The sequence below is a fragment of the Rhinopithecus bieti genome, unplaced genomic scaffold (genome assembly GCF_001698545.2).
Source record: "Rhinopithecus bieti isolate Rb0 unplaced genomic scaffold, ASM169854v2 scaffold_16999, whole genome shotgun sequence".
Lineage (NCBI taxonomy): Eukaryota > Metazoa > Chordata > Mammalia > Primates > Cercopithecidae > Rhinopithecus > Rhinopithecus bieti.
Genome location: NW_016808939.1, coordinates 2,154,224 through 2,178,275, shown reverse-complemented (window position 1 = coordinate 2,178,275; position 24,052 = coordinate 2,154,224). Strand labels below are relative to the sequence as shown.

General features: G+C 37.3%; 1 protein-coding gene across 1 annotated transcript in view; it reads left to right on the top strand.

Annotated features, from left to right (window-relative positions):
• Positions 1-24,052, top strand: part of DDX60L (DExD/H-box 60 like) — a 120,073-nt gene that overhangs the window by 44,835 nt on the left and 51,186 nt on the right. The window contains 11 exon segments of the mRNA XM_017887899.1: positions 1,426-1,684; positions 4,980-5,146; positions 6,072-6,221; positions 6,828-6,977; positions 8,496-8,615; positions 9,322-9,417; positions 11,908-12,023; positions 12,912-12,976; positions 12,979-13,023; positions 13,026-13,052; positions 13,199-13,308. Of these exon segments, the coding sequence (XP_017743388.1) occupies positions 1,426-1,684; positions 4,980-5,146; positions 6,072-6,221; positions 6,828-6,977; positions 8,496-8,615; positions 9,322-9,417; positions 11,908-12,023; positions 12,912-12,976; positions 12,979-13,023; positions 13,026-13,052; positions 13,199-13,308 (1,305 nt within the window).

The following is a 24,052-nucleotide window of genomic DNA, read 5'->3' as shown; positions in this document are numbered from 1 at the left end:
ATCAGAGGGGATTTCATTAGGCTTCAGTACTTCTCTCTTGGCCTCATGGATGGGAATTAAGGAAAGGCATTTATTTGCTTTGGTAAATCCCCTTCCTGAGGTCAACCATGCTAAATACGTGAAACAGCACAAACCAAACTGTTGATGACCGATGGCACTTATCATGGCTGCCTTACCCTAATTGGAGTAGGAAAGGGAATGTTTTTGGAGAATGAAACATAAAAGCCCCAGAAGGAAAAGATCCAAAATATGAAAACATTTCTCTTTCCCACTAATGTCAGAAAATTCTTAATCAGAGATCTAGAGTCTTCCTTTTCCTTGCCAGACCATGAATTCATTAACCAGGCTGAAGTTGCAAAGGCTACAAGGAAATCTTATATATCAGTGAGAGGATATCTCCTCAAAGCCATTCTAGATAACAGTTATCACTAATTACGCTGTAGGTTTCTTAGCACTGCTGGTAGGTCTCTCTCCTAGAGCTATTTAAGGGCCCATCCAGCCACAGAACACATGCTTTCAACTGTAGAGGTTCCACCTCAGCCCACAGTCCTAACCTCCTCTGGGCTGAGGGTGGCCAGGTGGGGCTGGCTCAGGCAAAGGTCCAGGCTTGACTTCAAGCATAAGGATCAAAGTGAATACAGCATCCTGAAGCAACCACCTTCTGCAGCTCTTGTGCAAGGGCCTTACCCAGCTGAGCCCTTTGCCAAGCCCTGTGCCCAAGGCTGGCCCCTGGGGCCCAGGCTGTGCACCTCTGCTCCTTTGGTAGCGCTAATTGTGGGGCCAGGAAGCGATGCGAGCTTGCTCAGTTCTGTTATGTTGATAGTATGAGGCCTAGGAGCAGCCTCTACACTGAAATAGAAGCAAAATGGGAATTAAATGTTTGATCTAGTTAGGGGAGGGGTGGGAAAAATTACCACCCCACTAAGTGTGTGTGATTCCTCCATTTTCCAGTGGGATTTCTGTTTTTTTCCCCACATTGACTAATTGTCTGCTTAGACCATTGGTGTTTTTCAACATGAGTCTCCAAAGAGTGAGCGGGATCTGAGAGGCCCAAAATGCTTTGTGGGGTGGAGAATGAATAAATTAATTAAGTTCCAAATCTCCAAGAAGCTCCCCTACAATCAAGCTCAGTGGCTACTCTTTCTCTTCTTTGTTTTCTTCCATTTACTCCTTTATTAATAATCTACACCATTTAGAAATCTAGAAAATCTTCTGCAGTAAGAGGCAATTTACATTTATATTGAAGTTTAAGTAGGTTTGCATCACAGACTTTAATTTTAAGACAAGACATTAAGAATTCTTGCCTGTGCAAGAGTAGAATGATGGCCAGAGTCCTCAGTAAATGCACAAAACATAATCTTAGTAGTGAAATGTCGTAATGGAATTTTCCCACTTGTTTCATATGTTCCTTTTATTATTGAGCAGAATACCAAACCCTCCCAAATTACCAAAAAGAAGAAGAAGAAGAAAAAGGCATTTCTCAAAGAAGACCAGAACAAAGATCAGCAAAAGGATGATCTGCTGTTTTCTATTGAAGAGGAGATGAAGACGAATTTACATTCTGGAATAAGGAAATTGGAAGAATATTTGACATCATGTGCAAGTAATTCAGTGAAATTTGGAGTTGAAATGTCAGGATTAATTGCCTGCTTTAAAGCATGGAAAGAACATTGCCGAGGTGAAGGTATGGGACTCCATACTCTATGGATAAAGAGTAGTGATGAAAATATTAATGATGTTAACATATTTACTGAATGCATGGTTGTGCTAAAACTTCGTATAATCCATTGTCTGATTTTATTCTCAATGTGACCCTTTAGGATAGTTGCTATTATATTTTGCAGACAAGGAAGTGGAATTGCAGAGGTTAGACAGAGGGTCCCAACAGGGAAAAGACAGCACATTCAAAAAGAAATGAGGAGAGTATAAAGAAAAAACTCTTTCCAAAAGTGTGGAGAGAATTAAGGGGATCAGCAAAGCAAGGTGAGGCTCAGCAGCAGCAACAGGGCCTATCAGAGAAGGAAAGCTGTCAGCAGCAGGGAGATGTGAAGCTGCTGCTGGGAGGTGATTCTCCTTCGGTTTTCCATGTTTCTGCCCGCCTAGCCAATAAAGGCATTGACAGATTCACTTCCAGACTATCTTTTTAAGTATGTTTGTATAGTGAACAGGCTTGGAAGGAAGAAATTGTGTTTCTCTCTAGGGCAAAGGCCAAGTTTGTTTACTGTCCAGTTAATAAAGATTACATTTCCTTCCAGGGCAAAGACATAGGTTTTACCTGAGACTCATTATAAAATATTTTGGTTTTCTAAGTGCAGATTTCCTTAGCTGTGACATAAACCTACGTTGTGTGGTTTCTGCCTGGGCTCTATATCTCCCCCATGGAGCACAAGGGGAACCGACATATACATGATGGTTGTATGGTTTACTGTGCCATGATAATAAAGCCTTTTGTCTCTGACCCAGGAGTCTCATGTCTTTTGCCAGCAACCATGAGACTATGAAAGACTAAATTGCTAACTTGTAAATAGGATAAAATCTCAGCCCTCTCCTAGTTTTTGACAAGAGCAGGGAAGTGGATGGTTGCCAGAATTCCTTGAGAGCCCAGCTATGGGGGAATAGATGCCCAATAGCACCTGCAGTCCTAGGTAATGGTGCACAACCATTTCCATACTGTGGGCTGGCAGGGAGGGAACTGGGTTGAAACAGGCCCTGCCTGCCTAGCATTCTAAGTGCTCCCTCAAATTTCTGTGGCTCCCTGTGCCCTCCTGTATCAATGTCTCCAACTGGCAGTAAAGAATGATTTTGGTGAAATATGTAGCAGAAATGATGTGTGCATACTATTTTCAGGTATTACGTCTTCACATGACTTACAGTGTGTGCTTTTATTACTTATTTTCCTGAAGACTGAATTGTGGAAGAGCTAACTAAGGGAAAGAATCAGAAAAAAACTGAGAAGAGATACGTGATTTTTTTTTTTTTCTTTTCTTTGGGACGGAGTCTCACTGTCGCCCAGGCTGGAGTGCAGTGCAGCGATCTCAGCTCACTGCAACCTCCACCTCCCGGATTCTAGCTTCAAGTGATTCTCCTGCCTCAGCCTCCTGAGTAGCTGGGATTACAGGCAACTGCCACCATGCCTGGCTAATTTTTGTATTTTTAGTAGAGACGGGGTTTTGCCATGTTGGCCAGGCTGGTCTCAAACTCCTGACCTCAGGTGATCCATCTGCCAGGGTGTCCCAAAGTGCTAGGATTACAGGCGTGAGCCACTGCGCCCAGCCTGAGATATGTGATTTTGATGCTAGACCAAGCTGACAGTTCCTCCTCAAGTTGTGGTTGATCACCCTGTCTTGAGTATCTCCTACTCAGACCCTTTTCATGTGTGGCCACGTGACTCTGTAGTCACACTCACGTCTCTATTCTACTTCCCAGCAAAGCCAGTGCCTCAGTGGGCTCTCAGAGACCATGCTTATTTTCATCTCTAAGCTTTAGCATATGTGTTTTTACTTATCCATGATGCCATATCAGATAGGAATTGCCATTAACTATAAGCAGAGATAGGAATTAACAGTGGCTTAAAAAAAATAGTTTATTTCTCTTTCATGTAAAAGAAGTCCAGAGATAGGCAGTTCAGTGTCACTGGGAACTTAGGCTCCGCTATCATCATATTATACCGTTTTTAGTGCATGAGTTGTATTCTTAAAGTTATGTCATGAATGCAGTTGGCGACTGATGCTACAGCCGTGATAACTGTATTCCAGAACAAAGTAGAAAGAAGAAAAAAGGGCAAATGTGTACATTCATGCTGTATTTCTTCTATGTAAGGAGCCTTAATCCCAGAAATTCCACCAATTTCTGCTTACTTCTCAATGGCCAAGCTTAGTAACAAAACCACACCAAACCACAGAAAGATTAGAAAATGTGAACTTTGAATGGGACATATTGCAGTATCGATTAGTATGGGGATTTATAAGAAAGCATTGGGTGAGAATGGATGTTGAGGAGGTAATGATCAGTTTCTGCTACAGATGTTCTCCTGCTTGTCTTCATTGGCCTAAATTCAGTGTGTCCTTCAAGGCCACCCTCTTGTGGGGTCCTCCCAACTTCTCCTGCTCACATAACACTGCTTCTATCACTCCATTTGGACCCTGAATTGTAAATCACTTAGATATTTTACTGATCTGTTTCAACACTAATCCCTTGTTCTCCAATTAGACTGAAGGTTCCTCGATGGTAAGACCTCTGTCTTAAATTTCATTTGTACTTCCTTAAAGCATACATTGGTGGTCTGCATAAGCAGTTACTCAGTAGTATTTGTCAAGAAAGAGGATATTTCTTGACAAAGAGGAAAGAAGATAAAAAGCCCTGACTTTATATGGAATGTAGTAGTGGGATAGAGATAGAGAGGTTATATGTGAACAGGAGGTAATAGAAAGGCTTAGGAGAGTCTGGATAGAATGATTGGGATGCAGTGAGGCTGTATCTTAGCCCTCAATAATTGAGGGGTTCCGCTGATGGTTTCATAAATACAAGTACTGTATGTGGTCAAGAGTAGGCCTTGATAAATGTTGCTCATGTTTTGGTCAGGCATCTAAAATCATAGGACTTTTTCCTATAAACAAGAGAAGAAGACACAGAAGTAGTATGTGGGTTATTATGTTATTTTTCTCTGGAAATGTGTACAGAGCTCAGTTTCAATGGTTCTTATTTCTGCTGGAAATCACAGTTTGTTTCTTTTCTTTTTTGCCTATACTTACCCAGCTATGTGTAAGTTACTTAAGATGATAATTAAATGTGGGTAGATGGAGTATTAATTTAATTTAATCATGAGTTTTAGTTTTTAATGTTCTAAAATCCCCTTTAAGTCAAGTAAAATACTGAGGTTTAATCGAATGAGGTTAATTGATTAACTCACTGATTGTCATGAGTGATCAAGCATTTATTTCTGATGTTCTTTATAACAATTTTATTGTTTCTTTAACAAGGCAAAATTTCAAAAGATTTAAGTATAGCTGTTCAAATGATGAAAAGGATTCATTCACTTCTGGAGAGATACCCAGAAATTTTGGAAGCCGAACATCATCAATATATAGCTAAATGCCTTAAATATTTAGGCTTTAATGATTTGGCAAACTCTTTGGATCCAACTCTGGTGAGAGAACTAGAATTTCTTATACTTTAAATTTTTACTCAATTTTAATACAGAAGAATAATAAGTCTAATAAAGTATCTCACATATAGAGTTATCAATTGAATATGTTTACTCTGATTATAGTTTATAAAATAATAGATTTGAGATTATTTATTAATAACCTAGCTGACAAACTTTGAAGTAAATTAAAATTAGAAAATTTGTACAGATGCTTTCTGAAAACAGAAATTAAATACTAGATGATATCCAGATGCCACTTTAAACCCTCTATAATAGGAATGAATCCTATACATAATTCTAGCACAATCTAAAAACTGTAATGTAGTGAGATTGAAGAATGATCTTTAATAGAGTTCCAGGTTTCAATTCCAGGATGAACTTTTTTTAACGTTAACATCTGCTTTTCCCAAGAATAATATTTTAGGTGGTAAAACTCTTCTTACTGAAATATTACACTATTTAAAAGCATAGTAGGCCAGGCATGTTAGCTCATGCCTGTAATCTCAGCACTTTGGAAGGTCAAGGTGAGCAGATCACTTGAGCCCAGGAGTTCAAGACCAGCCTGGGCAACATGACAACACCCTGTCTATACAACACACACACACATACGCACAATATTAACCACAGTTGATGGCATGTGCCTATAGTCCCAGCTACTCAGCCAGGGGGTGGGATAGGGAGTGGTGGGGCTGAGGCAGGAGGATCACTTGCACCCAGGAGTTCAAGGCTACAGTGAGTTATGATCGTGCCACTGCACTCCAGCCTGGGTGACAGAGCGAGACCCTATCTCAAACAACGACAACAACAACAGCAGCAACAACAACAAAAGATAGCAAAAATGCCTTGTGCATAGAATGTGCTCAGTGGATATTTAATAAATGTTTATTCAATTTTGAATTTCAAATAATATATGAAAAAATAACAGATGATAGGAGATGACAAAATGAAGAAGAAATACTCCATTGACATTGGACCAGCTCGGTTTCAACTGCAATACATGGGCCATTACTTGATACGAGATGAAAGAAAAAATCCAGATCCCAGGATCCAGGATTTTATTCCCAACACATGGCAGGTAATGACAATAAACATTGTACTTTTCTAATCAGTGTGACTTCAGAACTTTTCCTTACTGTGTCTCTACATGTTAAATTTTGCATAAACTTCTTAATCTTGTTTAATGCCTTTCCTCTCCTGTGCCTGGAGAATGTAACCAGAGTATGAGAAATCAATCACTTCTTCCCCTTCTTGACCTCTTTATTTTCACCATCAGTGGAAGTTATACTGATATCTGTTTGTATGTGAAGGCATGCTAATGTGGCATTACTAGTTTTTAGCACTCAATTTTGGAAATTTCTTTCTGTACTTGCTCAATGAAAATTAGAAAAAGTGTTTTCTAATGGAAAAATATGTTTTACTCAGTCTCGCTTTCTATTTTGCAGAAATGAAACCTTCTCTCTAGGCCAAAATGTAAAACAAAATCTCTTTTCTGAGGGAATGGCATGAGTAATGCAGGCATTTTCCTGAATCCTTCAAGTGTTCACTAGACCTAATCTTCAGGGGTTCAGAGAGTTCCCCCAAAGGTAGCATAATACAGGCACAGGAGACAGAAGGTACAAAGGATACTGTCTGTGTTTTGGTAACATGCTGTTCACTTTCTTGAACGCTTTGTACCCTGCAGCGGGAACTCCTGGATGTGGTGGATAAGAATGAGTCAGCAGTGATTGTTGCCCCGGTGTCAGCAGGAAAAACCTATGCTTCCTACTACTGCATGGAGAAAGTGCTGAGGGAGAGCGATGACGGGGTGGTCGTGTACATTGCACCTGCAAAGGTAGTGCTTGAGTGACTTTCATTTTTTCTTTCATTCCTGAACATCCCTTTGAAAAGAATGCACACGGTCACATTCTAGATCTAATTTACTATTTTATTTAAATTTATTTTAATTTTATTTTTTTGAGACAGGGTCTTGCTCTGTTACCCAGGCCAGAGTACAGTGGCACGATCTCGGCTCACTGCAACCTCCGCCTCCCGTTTTCAAGTGATTCTCCCACCTCAACCTCTTGAGTAGCTGGGATTATAGGCGCTCACTGCCATGCCTGGCTAATTTTTGAATTTTTAGTAGAGATGGGGTTTCACCATGTTGACCAGGCTAGTCTCGAACTCCTGACCTCAGGTGATCCACCCACCTTGGCCTCCTGAAGTGTTGGGACTACAGGTGTGAGCCACTGCACCCAGCCAAGAAGCTATTTTTGATATTTTCATTTCGTCTAATATATTAATATTTTCATTTATAGCTACTGCAATTATACTTATTTTTAGAAAATATTTCACTATCAAGAATGTAAAATGATGACTATATAGTTTTTAAGGATTAATTTTTTTTTTAATTTACATTTTAAGTTATTTCCCTTTCTCTCTTCCCTTTCCTTTTTTCCTTTTCACTCCCTCCCTTGGAGTGGTATGCTATGATTATAATTATGAAGATTTATGTTTTGCTTTTTTTTTTTTTTTTTTTTGAGACGGAGTCTCACTCTGTCACCCAGGCTGCAGTGCTGTGGCCGGATCTCAGCTCACTGTAAGCTCCGCCTCCCGGGTTCACGCTATGTTTTGCTTTTAATTAATATTGTTTCCGTTAAAAAACACAGACAAGTATATATGACTTCCATTTCCAGCAAATGGCCATATAGGTCAACAGAGAAATCTCTTTGTGTAAAATATCTGAAATGCTGGATAAGAGACACCAAACATCTTTTTATATAATTATAGTTAAGCTCAAAACAATAGAAGGGGAATCCTAGAGGCTGAAAAATTTAAGAGAAGGCCACATGGACTCTTTGCCTCTTTTAGGCAACAAGTTGCAGGAGCTTAAATAAGAAAGAATTCTGACAAACACAGGCAGAGAGAGCACTAGGAGGATCCCAGGCAGAGCAATGGATCATGATACCTGGAATCATGAACTTTCAATAGAAAGTCAATGAAAATAGAAAATATTGATTTTCAACAGAAAGTTATTCATTTGCCCATTATCACCACATATACAATATGTAATCTCTATCTATCTCATGTGTGTGTGTGTGTGTGTGTATGTGTGTAAAATCAAGGAGGATCCAAGAGAATACTCAGTGGTATCAAATAATTTCCCTACCATCTGTATTTTTTCCCTACTTCTTTATTTCATTTTCATTAAAGTGTGTGAGTGTGTGTGTGTGTGTGTGAATGTGTGTGTGTGAATGTGTGTGTGTGAATGTGTATGTGTATGTGTGTGGATTCTGTTGTCCTCAAGGTTTTATATATCTGTTCTCTACTGAGTGACTAATGGTTTTTTTTTTTTTTTTTTTTTGTCAATCAGTCCCTTGTTGGTCAAGTGGCTGCAACTGTTCAGAATCGTTTTACTAAAACGTTGCCTGTTGGCAGAACTCTATGTGGTGCTTTCACAAGAGATTATCGTCACAATGTACTAAACTGTCAGGTATGACACATTAATTAATGAGTTTATTATCAATTTATAGAGCAGTACTTATATAACTGTTTTGCTGGGAATCTGCACAGCACAAGCCCTTATAGAAATCATTTCACTGAATTCACAAAGAAAATGAAATTGCTCTAAGGAAAATTTAAGGTTGTTCTACTCTAAAAAGTAAGAACTAGGCTCACCATCTCTAAGGATACTCACATTGTGAGCTGAAATTTCAAATAGAAAGTTATGATATTTCATTATAACTTAGAAAGGGATTCAAGTAGATTTGACAAATCCAATGCATTACTAAATGACTACCCAACCTTTTCTTTCCATTCAAAATTGCCAGTTCTTGTGAATGATGTTTATGAATCCTTATAATAAAACTTGTCTCAAAAGATTGTGTGTTGACAGTGGACCTGTCCATAGGTAAATCATAGATTAAGATAGATTGTCTCCCTTATTGAATTCACCAAGTAGACATTTAAGACTAAACAAAATGTAAAACAATCATTACAGAGTAGAAACTTTTTTTTTTTCACTTTCATTAATCCAAATGTTCATAAATGTAAAGATTTAAATGAAAAATGTCAAAGATGCAATGTTATCTGAATGAAACTGCTATCAGCAGCAGCATATTTTCTAGGTTCCTATTACTATGCCTGATATAAAAGTAATGCTCCGTAAAGTTAGCTACACTAATTGTTCATATTTGTAGGTACTTATTACAGTGCCGGAATGTTTTGAAATCCTGTTGCTTGCTCCTCATCGCCAAAAATGGGTGGAAAGGATCAGATATGTTATATTTGATGAGGTAGGTTTGGTGTTAGTTCTCTGGTTGATGTTCTAGTCTGCATACACACTGTAATTTGTAATTTAAAGAATATGGGGCTTTTTCGGTGATGGTATTATCTAAGTTGTGCGTCAGCCAGGGTACCAACTGAAAACAGATTGCATATTCATATTAGTATAATTTTTAGAAAAGTGTTTTACCAAGGGGCTGTTTACAAAGGTTTGTACAAGGGAAACCACAAGGTAAGTACAGTAGTCCAGAATAGTACAAGCCTTTCGATCCTGTAAGGATGAAGGGAGGAGGAAGCAGGATGAACCTTAACAGAAGAGAGACTCTATAGATATGTCTCTTTGAGAAGAACAGTGACCTTGGTGAAGAATCGCAGCTGGCCAAAGTTGACCTCTTAGGGAGAGAGAGCAAAAGAACAAAGACCTTGAGCTCATGGTCTTCTCTCCTTCCCATTTCTTGCCTACGCTTCCCACTGGCCAAACCCAGTAGAAGTTAGAGAGCTAAGAAGGCTGGGTGAGCCAGTTCCCAAGATCTTATTACAAGATCAGACTCATTGGCCAGAGAGCAAGGTAGCAAATGATGTAGATCTGGAAGGACATAGCTATGTTATTATCAAAATGAACGAAAAGAACTGTAAATAGAATTCAAGCTTTGTATTTTGTTGCTTCAAGGAATTTTCAACTTAAAGGAAAACTAGGTGACAAACCTATGTAGTGAATCTACTCCTTTTTTTGTGTGAAGTTGGGAGCTGGCGGACATGCTGTCATTCTGCTCTTTGTCCTGAAAGTAGTCTATTTCCTTTTATGCATCAGGCTGTATTGTGTGTTGCTGACTTTGAACATTCCCGTTTAAAGGGAAAACAAAGCAAAATCCTTGATCTTCATGATCTAGAACCTTGGATTGTGGTCTCATCTCAAAATGCCTAAGCACAATGATGTTAAAACGTGGGTAATGAGGCTGGGCGTGGTGGTTCATGCCTGTAAACCCAGTACTTTGGGAGGCCGAGGCGGGTGGATCACCTGAGGTCAGGAGTTTGAGACCAACCTGACCAACATGGTGAAACCCTGCCTCTACTAAAAATACAAAAATTAGCCAAGCGTGGTGACATGTTCCTGTAATCCCAGCTATTCAGGAGGCTGAGGTAGGAAAATCACTTGAACCTGGGAGGCAGAGGTTGCAGTGAGCCAAGATCACACCACTGCACTTCAGCCTGGGCAACAATAGTGCAACTGCATCTCAAAACAAAAAACAAAATGTGGATAACTTTGGTTTTCTGATTTATACATGCACAGAACTTGATTGTAAGAAAGCTTTAAAAATTGTTTATTCTAGAAAGTTCAGAGAAATTGCCTACTGATACAAAACATAAGATTAGCATTTGGTAAAGTGGGTGATTATCTCACTAGATCAAAGTCAGAATGGATATGAGAATATTCTTCTTTATGTATTTATTACTAGGCTTGGTTAGTAAGTCTTTCCAGCTGAGACCCAATTGTCAAGATGTATTCTGTTTAATTAAGACTAAAACTTGGACCTCCTTTCTAAGTCTTAATTTGCATTATTTAACCAAAGAGAATTCATTCAACAGATATTAATTGAGTACCTACTCTGTGCTAGGCACTGTGCTTTCTCCCTGGTATGCCAGTACTGACCTTGTGGTTTAGTGAAAGAGAGAGCAATTAAATAATTAAATGCACCAATGAAAATATAAGTAAACATTGTGATACAAACTCTGAAGAAAAAAAAATCAGTCAGTTTTCACCAAGATAATAGCAAAATGGGAAGTAAGAAGAACAACTTTGGAGCAGGTACTCAGGGAAGGTATTTCTGAGGCAATGACCTTCAGCTGGGCTTTGCAGGGATAAGCAGGAATGGTCAGCTAAGAGGTGGATGAGGATTTTAAGTAGCAGGGTCGTATATGTGAAGTGTGGAACACGTGTGTTCAAGGAATGAAAAGAAGGCCAGTATGTTGGGAGCAGAATGCATGGCTGGGAAAGTGGCCTGAGATGGGGTTGGAAAGGTGGGAAGAAGCAAGATCATGCAGGAAGTTACACTTCCAGTTAAGCAGCTTGTAGTTTGCTGTAAATGCATTGGGAGGACAGTGTAGGGATTTAATTAGGGATGTAGTCTAATTTGATTTTTGTTTAATAATATCATTAGGGCTATAATGTGAAGAAAGTATAGAGAAAGAGTGGAAGCTAAGAGAAAAATCAGAAGGCTATTGTAGAAAGCCAGGTGATGGTGTCTTCAATGACAAAAAATGGAGAGAAAACAGCTTCAAAATAGATTTTGGAATTGGAATCTGTAGGGATTAATAATGGATGAGTTATGGAAATTGGAGAGAGTTAAGTGTCAGTGATCTCTGAATTTATCACCATTCACTTTATTTAGGTTAGGTCATTTATAGGAAACTGGAAAAATATGCATGATGATTTTATGATTCTATTTTTTATTTACCATTTTGACATCAACTTTTCAACTGATTTTTTTTTTCTTTACTAGGTCCATTATCTTGGCAGAGAAGTTGGAGCAAAATTTTGGGAGCTCCTCCTTGTCATTATTCGATGTCCCTTTTTGGTTCTTTCAGCTACCATAAATAACCCAACTCTTCTCACTGAGTAGGTATAGGTAAAAAGAGTGGTAGTTATATATTCAGTGGTTGAATTATATACTGTCTATATGGTCTGAAGTCTTGAAGGTTTTTTCTATAATAACTTTCAAATAAATTTATTACCCAATCTTTGAAACGTCAGGGGTCTCGCTTTGTTGCCCAGGCTGGCCTTAAACTCCTGGGCTGAAGGAATCCACCTACCTCAGCCTCCTGAGTGGCTGGGACCACAGGTGCACATTACCATGTCTGGCTTTCTAAAATTTTTTTGGAGATATATTTCCTGAAAGTTAGAGAAGGAAAACATCTTCTCCAAAGAAAATCAAGGTCTCCCATAGCCAGATCTGAAATTGTGTAGGAAAATTTCTAAAAATTTTCAAATAAATGTCATCTGAAGTAAGAGAGTTGTATCCCCCTTTCTTTGTCCTTATCCAATAATTAAAGCTAAAATGGAAATAACAGGGACACAGTCATTGACCTTGCAGATGGCAGTCATAAGAACAAAAAAGCATTATATGAACATCAAGTATTGTTTTGTTACCAGACTTGATTTTTCCTAGTAACAGCAACAATGATAGCAACAGCATCACTGGTAACACACACATAGTGCTTTCTATGTGGTGGGTATATTAACTCATTTAAGCCTTACAACACCCTTATTAGAAAGATACTTTTGTTATCTTCCATGTTATGATGGAGAAATGGAGGCACAGAGAAGTTGAGGAATTTGCCCAAAGTCCACGCTCTGAAGTAATGGAGCTGGGACTCAAACTCAGGTGGTTTAAATTGAGAGCACATGTACTAAATTTTTAAACTTATTAAATTTTCTTTGTTTAAAATATCCAAGTTCTTGATAAATACTTCTATATTTTATTTAAATTATATGTATGTTTGTAAGGTGGCTGCAATCAGTAAAACAGTACTGGAAACAGGCAGACAAGATTATGGAAGAGAAATTTATTTCTGAAAACAGGCTGACAAATGCCTCAACTTTCTCCGAGACAATTCATATAAAATCAATCATATGAAGTTAGACTTGGTAAGCTTATTTTCTTATGTTTTACTATATATTTTATATTTTACTATAAAGCTTTTTATAGGTATTTTTGTATTTTACTACAAAGTTATCCATATTCTAATAATTATATGTCCATTAATTTGGATATTCTTGCTCTTCGTATCTAGTGCTCTGTGAAGAGAGAGACAATGATTTAGAGAAGCATATATGTTCAGTAAAGCATGATGATGTTTATTTTGGTCATTTTCATCCCTGTGCTGCACTAACAACAGATATTGTAAGTATAAAAGCGTATTTGTCCTGTTAGTGGAATTTTTAGTGTATATCACAACTGGAAAGGGACTCGATTAATCTTCATAGAATTGCAGCATGTACAGATAATCTTTTTCTTTTTTTACTGATTCTTTTATTCATTTATTTTTAAAATTTAATACATTTTTTATTTTTAATTTTGTGGGCATCTAAAGTAGCTGTATACATGTATGGGGCACATGAGATATTTTGATACAGACATGCAATGCATAATAACCACATCAGACTAAATGAGGTACATGTCCATTACCTCAAGCATTTATCTTTTTTCGTGTTACAGACAATCCAATTCTAATCTTTTAGTTATTTTAAAATATACAGTAAATTACTGTTGGCTATAATCACTGTGTTGTGCTATCACATACTAGATCTTATTTATTGTATCTATTTTTTTGTGCCCATTGACCATTCCCTCTTCCACCCAACCCACTATCTTTGCTAGCCTGTGGTAACCATCGTTCTGCTCTCTGTCTCCATGCATTCAATTGTTTTAATTTTTAGCTCCCATAGATAAGTGAGAACATGTGAAGTTTTTCTTTTCTGTGCCTGGCTTATTTCACTTAACATAATGACATCCAATTCCATCTATGTTGGTGCAAATGATAGGATCTTATTTTTTTGTAATGGCTGAATGGTATTCCACTGTATTTAAGTACCACATTTTCTTTATTCATTCATTTGTTGATGGGCACTTAGGTTGCTTCCCAGTCTTGGCTATTGTGAATGGTGCTGCAATAAACATGAGAGTCTGGATTACCTCTTTGATATACTGATTTCCTTTTTTTTAAGTATATACATAGCAGTGGTATTGCTGGATCATAAGGTAGCTCTAGTTTTAGTTTTTTGAGGAAGCTCTAAGACTGTTCTCCATAGTGATTTTATAACTTACATTCCCACCAACAGTGTACAAGGGTTCTCTTTTCTCTGTATCCTTGCCAGCATTTGTTATTACCTGTGTTTTGGATGAAAGCCATTTTGACTGAGGCGAGATGATGTTTCATGGTAGTTTTGATTTGCATTCCTCTAGTGATCAGTGATGTTGAGGGCCTTTTCAGATGCCTGTTTGCCATTGTATATCTTCTTTTGGGAAATGTTATTGAGATCTTTTACCCATTTTTGAATTGGATTATTATTATTTGGCTATTCTGAGCCTTTGGTGGTTCCATATAAATTTTAGGATTGCTTTTTGTATTTCTGCAAAGAATGTCATTGGTATTTTGATAGGAATTGCATTGAATCTATAGATTGCTTTGGGTACTATGGACATTTTAACAATATTGATTCTTCCAATCCACAAACATGGAATACCTTTCTACTTTTCTGGTGTGTGTCCTCTTCAGTTTCTTTCATCAGTGTTTTATAGTTTTCTTTTGTAGCAATCTTTTACTTCTTTGGTTAAGTTAATTCCTTAGTATTTTATTTTATTTGTAGCTATTGTAAATGGGATTACTTTTTTGATCTCTTTTTCAGATTGTTGGCTGTTGGCATATGGAAATGCTGCTGATTTTTGTATATTGGTTTTGCATCCTGAAACTTTACTGGATTTGTTTCTCAGTTATAGCAGTATTTTGGTGAAGTCTTTAGGTTTTTCTAAACATAAAATCATATCATCTCAAAACAATGATAGTTTAACTTCCTCCTTTCCAATTTGGATGCCCATTTTTTCTCTTTTCTGACTGCTTTAGCTAGGACTTCCAGTACTATATTGAATAACAGTGGTGAAAGTGGACATCCTGTCATGTTCCAGATCTTAGAAGAAAGGCTTTCAGTTTTTCCCCATTCAGTATGATACTAGCTGTGGGTCTGTTGTATATTTCTTTTATTATGTTCAGGTATGTTCCTTCTATATACAATTTTGAGAATTTTATCATAAAATGATGTTGAATTTTATCAAATGACTTTTCAGCATCAATTGAAATGATCATATCATTTTGTCTTTCTTTCTAGTGATATCATTGATTGTTTTGTGTATGTTGAACCATTTTTGCATCACTGTGACAAATCCCACTTGGTCATAATGAAATATCATTTTAATATGTTTTCAAACTCAATTTGCTAGTATTTTGTTGAGGATTTTTGCATTAATATTCGTTAGGGATATTGGCTTGTAATTTTCTTTTTTTGATGTGTCTTTGCCTGGTTTTGGTATCAGGGTAATACTGGCATTGAAGAATGAGTTTGGAAATATTCCCTCCTCCTCTCTTTTTCAGGATAGTTTGAGTAGTATTAATATTAATTCTTCTTTAAAGAGAATACACTAACTAATAGTTTGAGTAGTACTGGTATTAGTTCTCTTTAAAGAAGAGAGGAGTTCTCTAAAAGAACTAATTCCAAAACTACTCTGACTATTCTGAAAAATGGAGGAGGAGGGAATACTCCTCTATTTTGGTAGAATTCAGCAGTGAAGCCATTGGGTTCTAGACTTTTCTTTGCTGAGAGACTTTTTATAATGGCTTCAATCTCTTTACTTGTTATTGGTCTGTTCAGCTTTTGGATTTCTTTGTGGTTCAATTTTGGCAGGTTGTGTCTAGGAATTTATCAGTTTCTTCTAGGTTTTCCAATTTATTGGCATATAGTTGCTTATAGTAGCCTCTAATGATCCTTTGAATTTCTGTGGTATTGGTTGTAATGTCTCCTTTTTCATCTCTGATTTTATTTATTTGGGTCTTCTCTCTTTTTTTTCTAAGTCTGGCTAAAGGTTTGTCTATTTTATTTATCTTTTTTAAAAAACAAACTTTTCATTTTATTGATTGTGTTGTTTCCTGTTTCAATTTCATTTATTTCTGCTCTAGTATTTATAATTTATTCTGTTGATTTTGGGTTTGGTTTGTTCTTGCTTTTCCTGTTCTGTAAGATGCATAGTTAGGTTGTTTACTGAAGTTTTTCTGCTTATAGCTATAAACTTTCCTTTTAATACCGCTTTTGCTGTATACCATAAGTTTTAGTATGTTGTGTTTTTATTGTTTTAAGAAATTTTAAAATTTCCTTCTCAGTTTCTTAATTGACCACCTGGTTATTTAGGAGGCTATTGTTTAATTTCCACATGTTCATAAAGTTTCCAAAATTTGTCTTGTGGTATTGATTTCTGGTTTTATTCCATTGTGGTCAGAGAAAATGCTTGATATTACTTCAATTTTTCTTGAATGTTTTAAGACTCGTTTTGTGACCTAACATATGGTCTATTCTTGAAAACAATCCAGGTGCTTAGAAAAAGAATGTGTATTTTGCAGCCATTGGATGAAATGTTTTGTAAATATCTATTAGGTCCATTTGATCTATAGTGCAGATTAAGTCTGATGTTTCCTTGTTGATTTTCCATCTGCATGGTCTGTCCAATGCTGGAAGTGAGGTGATGAAGTCTCCAGCTACTATTGTATTAGGGTCTATCTCTTACTTTAACTCTATTTAAAATATCTATTTTTAAGATAAGTTTGCCTTATATATCTGGGTGGTCCAGTGTTGGGTGAGTATATATTTATAATTGTTATATCTTGCCAGTGAATTGACCCCCTTATCATTATATAATTGGCTTCTTGAAGGGGTGGCCTGCCCCTCCACACTTGTGGGTGTTTCTCGTTAGGTGGAAACGAAAGACTTGAGAAAAGGAATAAAACACAGAGACAAAGTGTAGAGAAAGAAAAGCGGGGCGCCAGGGGACGGCGCTCAAGCTTACAGAGGACCCATGCCGCACCGCTCTGATTCCCTTAGTATTTATTGATGAATTACGTTAGTCATTAAAAGGATAAAGGGAGTGGCTGGACAATAGGATTATTTGGTGGGAGAAATCGGCGTGAGACATATGAAAAAATTCCTTGTTAATATGATAAGTTTAAAGGAAAATGCTGTTGGCCTTGGAGATGATATATGCGACATCTCCATAAACCTTTTAGCATATTGCTCCAGCAAGTCCCACTTAATTCCTAAAAGGTGGTTTCTCTCACTCAGTAAACAAGGCACACAATGGTATTACCCGAGATGTTCCATTGCCCAGGGAGGGGCAGGAGAACATACTGTTTTTTCTCTTTTCTTGAGATTTTAAGAGAATGGTGATGACTTTTACCACAAAGCAGCCTTTAGGGCACTTGTTTAACAAAGCCATTCTGCACAGCCCAAAATCCTTTTACTTAAATCACCTTCGCACATGTCTCTTGCAAGGACAAAGTTGAAGGTAAGGTCACAGATTAGATTAACAGCATCTCAAATACAGAACTAAATGGAGTCTTTTATGTCTACTTCCTTATATAGACATGGTAACAAGCTGATCTCTCCTTCTTTTCCCCACAGCTTCTTTGTCTCTTTTTATAGCTTTTGTTTTGAAATCTGTTTGGTTTAAATATAGCTATGCCTTTTCTGTTTTGGTTTCCATTTGCATGGAATATTTTTTTCCATCTGTTTATTTTCAGTCCATGTGTATCTTTATAGGTAAAGTGTATTTCTTGTAGGTAGCAAATCATTGAATCTTTTTTCATCCATTGAGCCACTACATGTCTTTTGATTGGAGAGTTTAGTTTATTTACATTCAGTGTTGTTACTGATAAATAAGGACTTACCTGCCATTTTGTTATTTGTTTTTTTTTTTTTTTTTTCAGTTGTTTTGTGGTCTTCTCTTTCTTCTTTCTTTTCTTCCTGTCTTCCTTTTAGTGGAGGTGATATTCTCTGTTGGTATGTTTTCATTTCTTGCTTTTTATTTTTTGTGTATCTGTTGTATGTTTCTTGATAGGAAGTTACCATGAACCTTGCAAATATTGTGTTATAACCCATTATTCTCAACCGAGGACAATTTAACGCTGATTGCGTGTACAAACAACCAACAGCAAAAAACAAAAAACGAATGAAAACTATATACTTTAACTTCCCACCCCAGATGCTTTTAAACTTTTTGTTGTTTCTGTTTATATCTTATTATATTGTCTGTCTTGAAAAGTTGCTGTGGTTGTAATTTGTGATAGGTTCATTGTTTTGTCTTTCTACTGAAGATATACTCATACCACAATTACAGTGTTACAATATTCTGTGTTTTTCTGTGTACTTACTAGTAAGTTTTTTACCTTCAGATGATTTCTAAATGCTCATTAACATCATTTTCTTTCACTGAAGAACTCCCTTTGGCACTTCTTGTAGGACAGGTGTTGCTGAAATCCCTTAGCTTTTGTCTGAGGAAGTCTTTATTTCTCCTTCATGTCTGAAGGATATTTTCACTGGATATACTCTGCCATGATGAAAGATTTTTTCCTTCAGCCCTTTATGTCATGCCACTCTCTTCAGGTCTGTGAGGTTTCCACTGAGAAGTTTGCTGCCAGACATACAGGAGCACCACTATGTTATTTGTGTCTTTTCTCTTGCTGCTTTTAGGATCCTTTCTTTCTTTGTGTGTGTGGGGGAGTGTGATTATTAAATATCTTGAGATAGTCTTATTTGGGTTAAATCTCTTTGGTGTTCTATATCCTTCTTGTACATGAGTATTGGTATCTTTCTCTAGGTTTGGGAGGGTTTCTCTTATTATCCCTTTGAATCAACTTTCTCCTCACCGTAGGGGTTTCAAGCCCCTTTAAGGCCAATAAATCTTAGATTTGCTCTTTTGAGGCTGTTTTCTGTATCTTATAGGAATGTTTTATCATTTTTAATTCTCTTTTCTTTTTTCTCTTCTGACTATATATTTTCACATAGCCTTCCTTCAGCTCACTTCTGCTTGATGAATTCTGCTATCAAGAGACTCTGGTGCATTCTTCAGCATGTCGATTGCCTTTTTCAACTCCATAGCTTTTGCTTGATTCTTTTTAATTATTTCAATCTCTTTGTTAAATTTATCTAATAGGATCCTGCTATTATTCTATTGATATGACATATCACATTGATTTGTGTATGCAGAACCATCCCTACATTGCTGTGATAAACCCCACATGGTCATAATGAAATATCTTTTAAATGTGTTGCTTAACTCAGTTTGCTAGTATTTTGTTGAGGATTTTTGCATTAATATTCATCAGGGATATTGGCCTGTAGTTTTCTTTTTTTAATGTGTCTTTGCCTTGTTTTGATATCAGGATAATGCTGGTTTTTTGAGTTTCCTCAAAACAACTATTTTGAATTATCAGCCTGAAAAGTCACATATCTTTATCTTTCCATAATTGGTTCCTGGTACCTTATTTAGTTCATTTGGTGAGGTCATATTTTCCTGGATGGTCTTGATGCTTGTGGCTATTCATTGATGCTTAGACATTAAGTAGTTAGGCATTCATTGTAGTCTTCACAGTCTGGGCTTATTTGTACTTGCGCTTGAGAAGGCTTCCTAGGTATTTGGAGGGACTTGGATGTTGTGATCTAAGATTTTGGTTATGGCAGCCATTTTCTGCATTGGGGGTGGGGGCACCCCAAGCTCAGTGAGGCTGTGGCTCTTGTAGACTCATAGAGAAACCACCTTGGTGGTTTGGATAAGATCCTGAATAATTCTCTGGATTATCAGAGACTTTTGTCTTCTTCCCTTACTGTCTCCCAAACAAATGAAATCTTTTTCTCTGTGTTGAGCTGCCTGGAGCTGGAAAGAGAGAGCAACATAGCATCCCTATGGTCTCCACTGCAGAGACTGCACTGGGTTAGAACTGAATCAAGCACAGCATTAGGTGTTGCCCTAGGCTTGCAATAATCATTGTCTGGCTACTGCCAATTTTCATTCAAGGCCTGAGTGCTCCACAATCAGTATGTGGTGAAGCCAGCCAGGCTCGTGTCCTTTTCTTCAAGGTGGCGGGTTCCCCTGACCTCAGGTGGGTCCAGAGATGTTGTTTGGGACCCAGGGCTTGGAGTCAAATTCTACCAACTCTTCCCTTCTTTTTCCACAAGTAGAGGAGTCTCTCTCTCTGGCCACAAGTAGCCCTGGCCCATGGTGAGTTTTTCCTGGCTACTGCTAATCTTCACTCAAGGCCCAAGGCCTCTTCATTCAGCTTGTGGTGAATGCTGCGAGACCTGGGTCTCTCCCTTCAGGCCAACAGGCTTTTCTCTGGCCCAGGGTAGGTTCAGAAATGTCATCCAAGAGCCAGGGCCTGCATTTGGGGACCCCAAAAGCCCGCTCAGTGCTCTACTCCACTGTGCCTGAGCTGGCATCTGAGCTGCAAGACAAAGTCCCATTTACTGTTCCCTCTCCTTTCTTCAAGCAGAAGTAATCTCTCCCCATAGCCACCACAGCTAGGAAGGTGCTGGGTCATATCTGAAGCCAGCATGCTTCTATTAGGCCGTCTTAGATTCTCTCTGCCTGTCATGCGGCCACTGCTGGAGGATGTGGGATGGCTGGCATTGGCACGTCGACACTGTCTTTCCTGCCCTCTTCTGTGCCTCCTTCAGTGATAAAGAGTTAAAACCAGATACTGGGATCACTCACCTGATTTTTGGTTCTTAGAAAAGTGCTTTCTGTGTGCATAGTTGTTCAATTTGGAGTTCCTGTGGGGGCTGATGCTCACAAGAGGCTTCTATTAGGCCATCTTTACCGATAATCTTCATCTCAGGTACACGGACATTAAGGATGGACTTCATAGAAAAGTGAAAAACCTTTAAAAATTGTGTGCGTGTATACTTTCTTCGAGCTTTCCTTAGATCTTCAAAGTCGTTTGGGACACTCAAAGTTTAATAACTGGAGAGGAAGTAATGGAGAGTTCTAATTTGGGTTCTTTGGTTAGTTTATTCCTTTTCTTTATTTTCAGACATTATTGTTTCCTATCTACTGCTTCTTAGTATCTATTTCTGTCTTCTACTTCTGTGAGACTAACAGTGCCACCACAACTGTATTGGCACTCCTTGTTCATGTCAGAATCTCCCATTACCAAATGGTCTGAACAGGGAAGAGACGTTTCCTACTAACATAAAAATCGAAACATGACTTTTTTCATGGTGGATTGATAAGATGAAGTTTTTGGAGATTTCACTTAAGGCCCTGGATTATGAGTGTGGGAAGACATTAATTTCTCTTGCTATTTTCTCCTCTTTTTCCAACGTATCTCTGTTATTAAATTCTATAGGTTCAAGTTGCCTTGTGTTATAGACATTAGCCAATAGTTGGTCCTTTTTTTATTACATGGTGTCCAAAATTACGCTGTTCCATTTATCTTCCTAAAACATAATTCTGATCCTCTCTTTATTCTACTCAGAATTCTTCAATGTTTCTCCATTGGAAATCAATTTCAGACTTTATAGCTTGGCATTCAAGTCTTCTATAACTTAGACTTTCCTCAGCTTTTCACTCAAACCCTAGCTTACCTAAAGCTTTCATGCTGTGTGCTATACCTGGAATGCTTCATTCCAGATGCCAAACTCTAAGTTTCCAGATTCTATTCATCTTCCATGTCTTTGCAAATGTGGGATTTTTTTTCAGAAGTCTTTCTATGATCTCTCCACATGGAATTAATCTTCTTTTCTGATAATAGGTAACTTATTATTTGTACTTTTTAAATGATACTAATTATGTTTAGCCTGCTGTTGTAATTTTTTTTTTTTTTGCTTTCATGTCTTCTTTTCTTATTAAATTATAAGACTGTTAATGAAAATTTTGTACTTTTCACCCCTGGATTACCCTATAGCTAGTTCATAGTGCCATATACACAAAAGTTGCTCAGTAAATATTTGTGGAATGATGATTGCCAACACGTGTTGAGAATTTACGTGGCAGGCACTTGTTAATATTTGTATGTATTTCTCTTTTAACCTTCACATCTTTATAATAAATGTACCATAATTGTTCCCAACTTACAGATGAGGAAAAAGAGGGCTAGGGAGATTGTTTAACTAGTCCAAGGACTCAGTTAGTAATTGTCAGACTATGGTACAAACTCAGAAGTTCTGACCCCTAAGCCTAGTGTTCTTAATCATAGTGTTATACTAACTAATTTATGGATTGAATGCATGAGTAAGGAATTAAATGGAAATGACTTCGTAGACTCTGAGCTATGGTGGTTAAGGGCATGTAAAACTCACTTAAAGTGATTCTGTTTCCCAGAAATTTTCAAACATAACTTTATTATGTAGTTTTTTCTTGGCTTTGCAATGACTCATTCCAAATGGCATTCCTGTCCCTATCCCTCCCTATTCCCCTGACTCTGTGCTTAGAGAATAGATATATGATAAGCATACATCACTCTTTAAGCCTTCCAATTATATTTTGATATCTTCAGCATTGAATTCTCAGCAAGTTTTTAGTTACGCAGTATTTTATAATGTTTTAATGGTTTACTCTGCTTAAAGTGATTTAAGGTAAGTTACCTTTAAGCGTTTGTGAGTACAGTGACCTGGAGTTCTTGGTAAGATCATCATTTTGGCCATGTGCCTTCCTCTATTCTCAGTAGCTATTAATGGAGTAATTGGAAAGCAACAGAACCATTACAGTGTGTTCTGACCCTGTATGACTTCTGCAGAGCTGTGCTGTTGTATGAATCTTCTCAGCTCTTTACTCTGTGATACTTTACTTTTGTATGCCTGGGGACAACTAGAGAGACATGCTTTTTAAAATGCTTAGACAACTGGTTGCATCTGTGAGGTGTGCATTTATATAAGAACTTTCTTTGTGCTCCTAAGATAGCAATAACAATAGCAAGATGGTCTATCCAAATGAGTATAGTATTCATGAAATTACATTGAAATTGTTCAAACATGAGGGGAAGCAGAATACATTGAAGCAACAAGAGAAGAATGTAAAGGAACCTTCTAACCTTGGATTTATTCTCTGTAACACTCATGGAAATAGCTTTGGAAAGGAAGGCATGGGAACAGGATGAGTGAGCTGGCTTTAATCCAGCTGTGATGAGGGATCACTGCAATCCATATATGGCTTATTCCTGGGCTAAAGGAAGAGCTGCACAGCCTTCCTACAAATTATGCTGCCAGAAAAGAACAGCTGCTCAGTGCCCTAAGAGGCTGTTGGCACCAGGCAGTCCTCGAAAGAACTACTATCTGTCTCTTTCTGTGTAGTTCTGGTAAATTCTTACCATATAACTTTTTAACTTATTTTTTATTCATTTTATTGAATTTTTTTTTCAGAAGGAGCATTGTGGTATGATATGCTTTTGTTTATGAATGAAGAAGTACAAACCAATACAACCATATAATGATCTTTTGTATATTGTCTTTCTGTATAATTTTATATATTATTTAGGCCAACTTAAGAGATGCCAGTTAATTACATGTTGTGCAGAGGAGAACAATTGAGTTGGATATATCCTTTTAGTGATACAGTTGACAAACTGATGAAAACGAATACTTGAAAGTTAATAATCAGTCACTATGATGGATGGAATACTAAAAAAGAGCAAGGCATTTTAACAGCATATTATATACATTATATCATTTAATCCTCACAACAAATCTGTGGTGTAAGGATAATCATTCCCATTTTAAAGACAGGAAACCAAGGCATCCGTAAAGGAAGGGAGATGCTTTGAAAATGAGTCACTGTTATTCTAGAGACCAAAATAGAAGCATAGCATTAGTATGTACTTGGTAATTCTTAGAAAACTCTAATTACTTAAGTCAGCAGTGGCTTCATTTGTAGACAGAATATGTGGTCACCTACAAGATGCAGTTTATGAGATGCTGAAATCCTCACCTTCTGAGATAATACAGTTACTAGTGTGTTCAAATGAAGTCCCTGCCAACTAGCTAACTTCATAAATTCAATCTGAGAATTGCTAAATGATGATTCTTTATATTTATGTTGCATAACGTAGAATAAA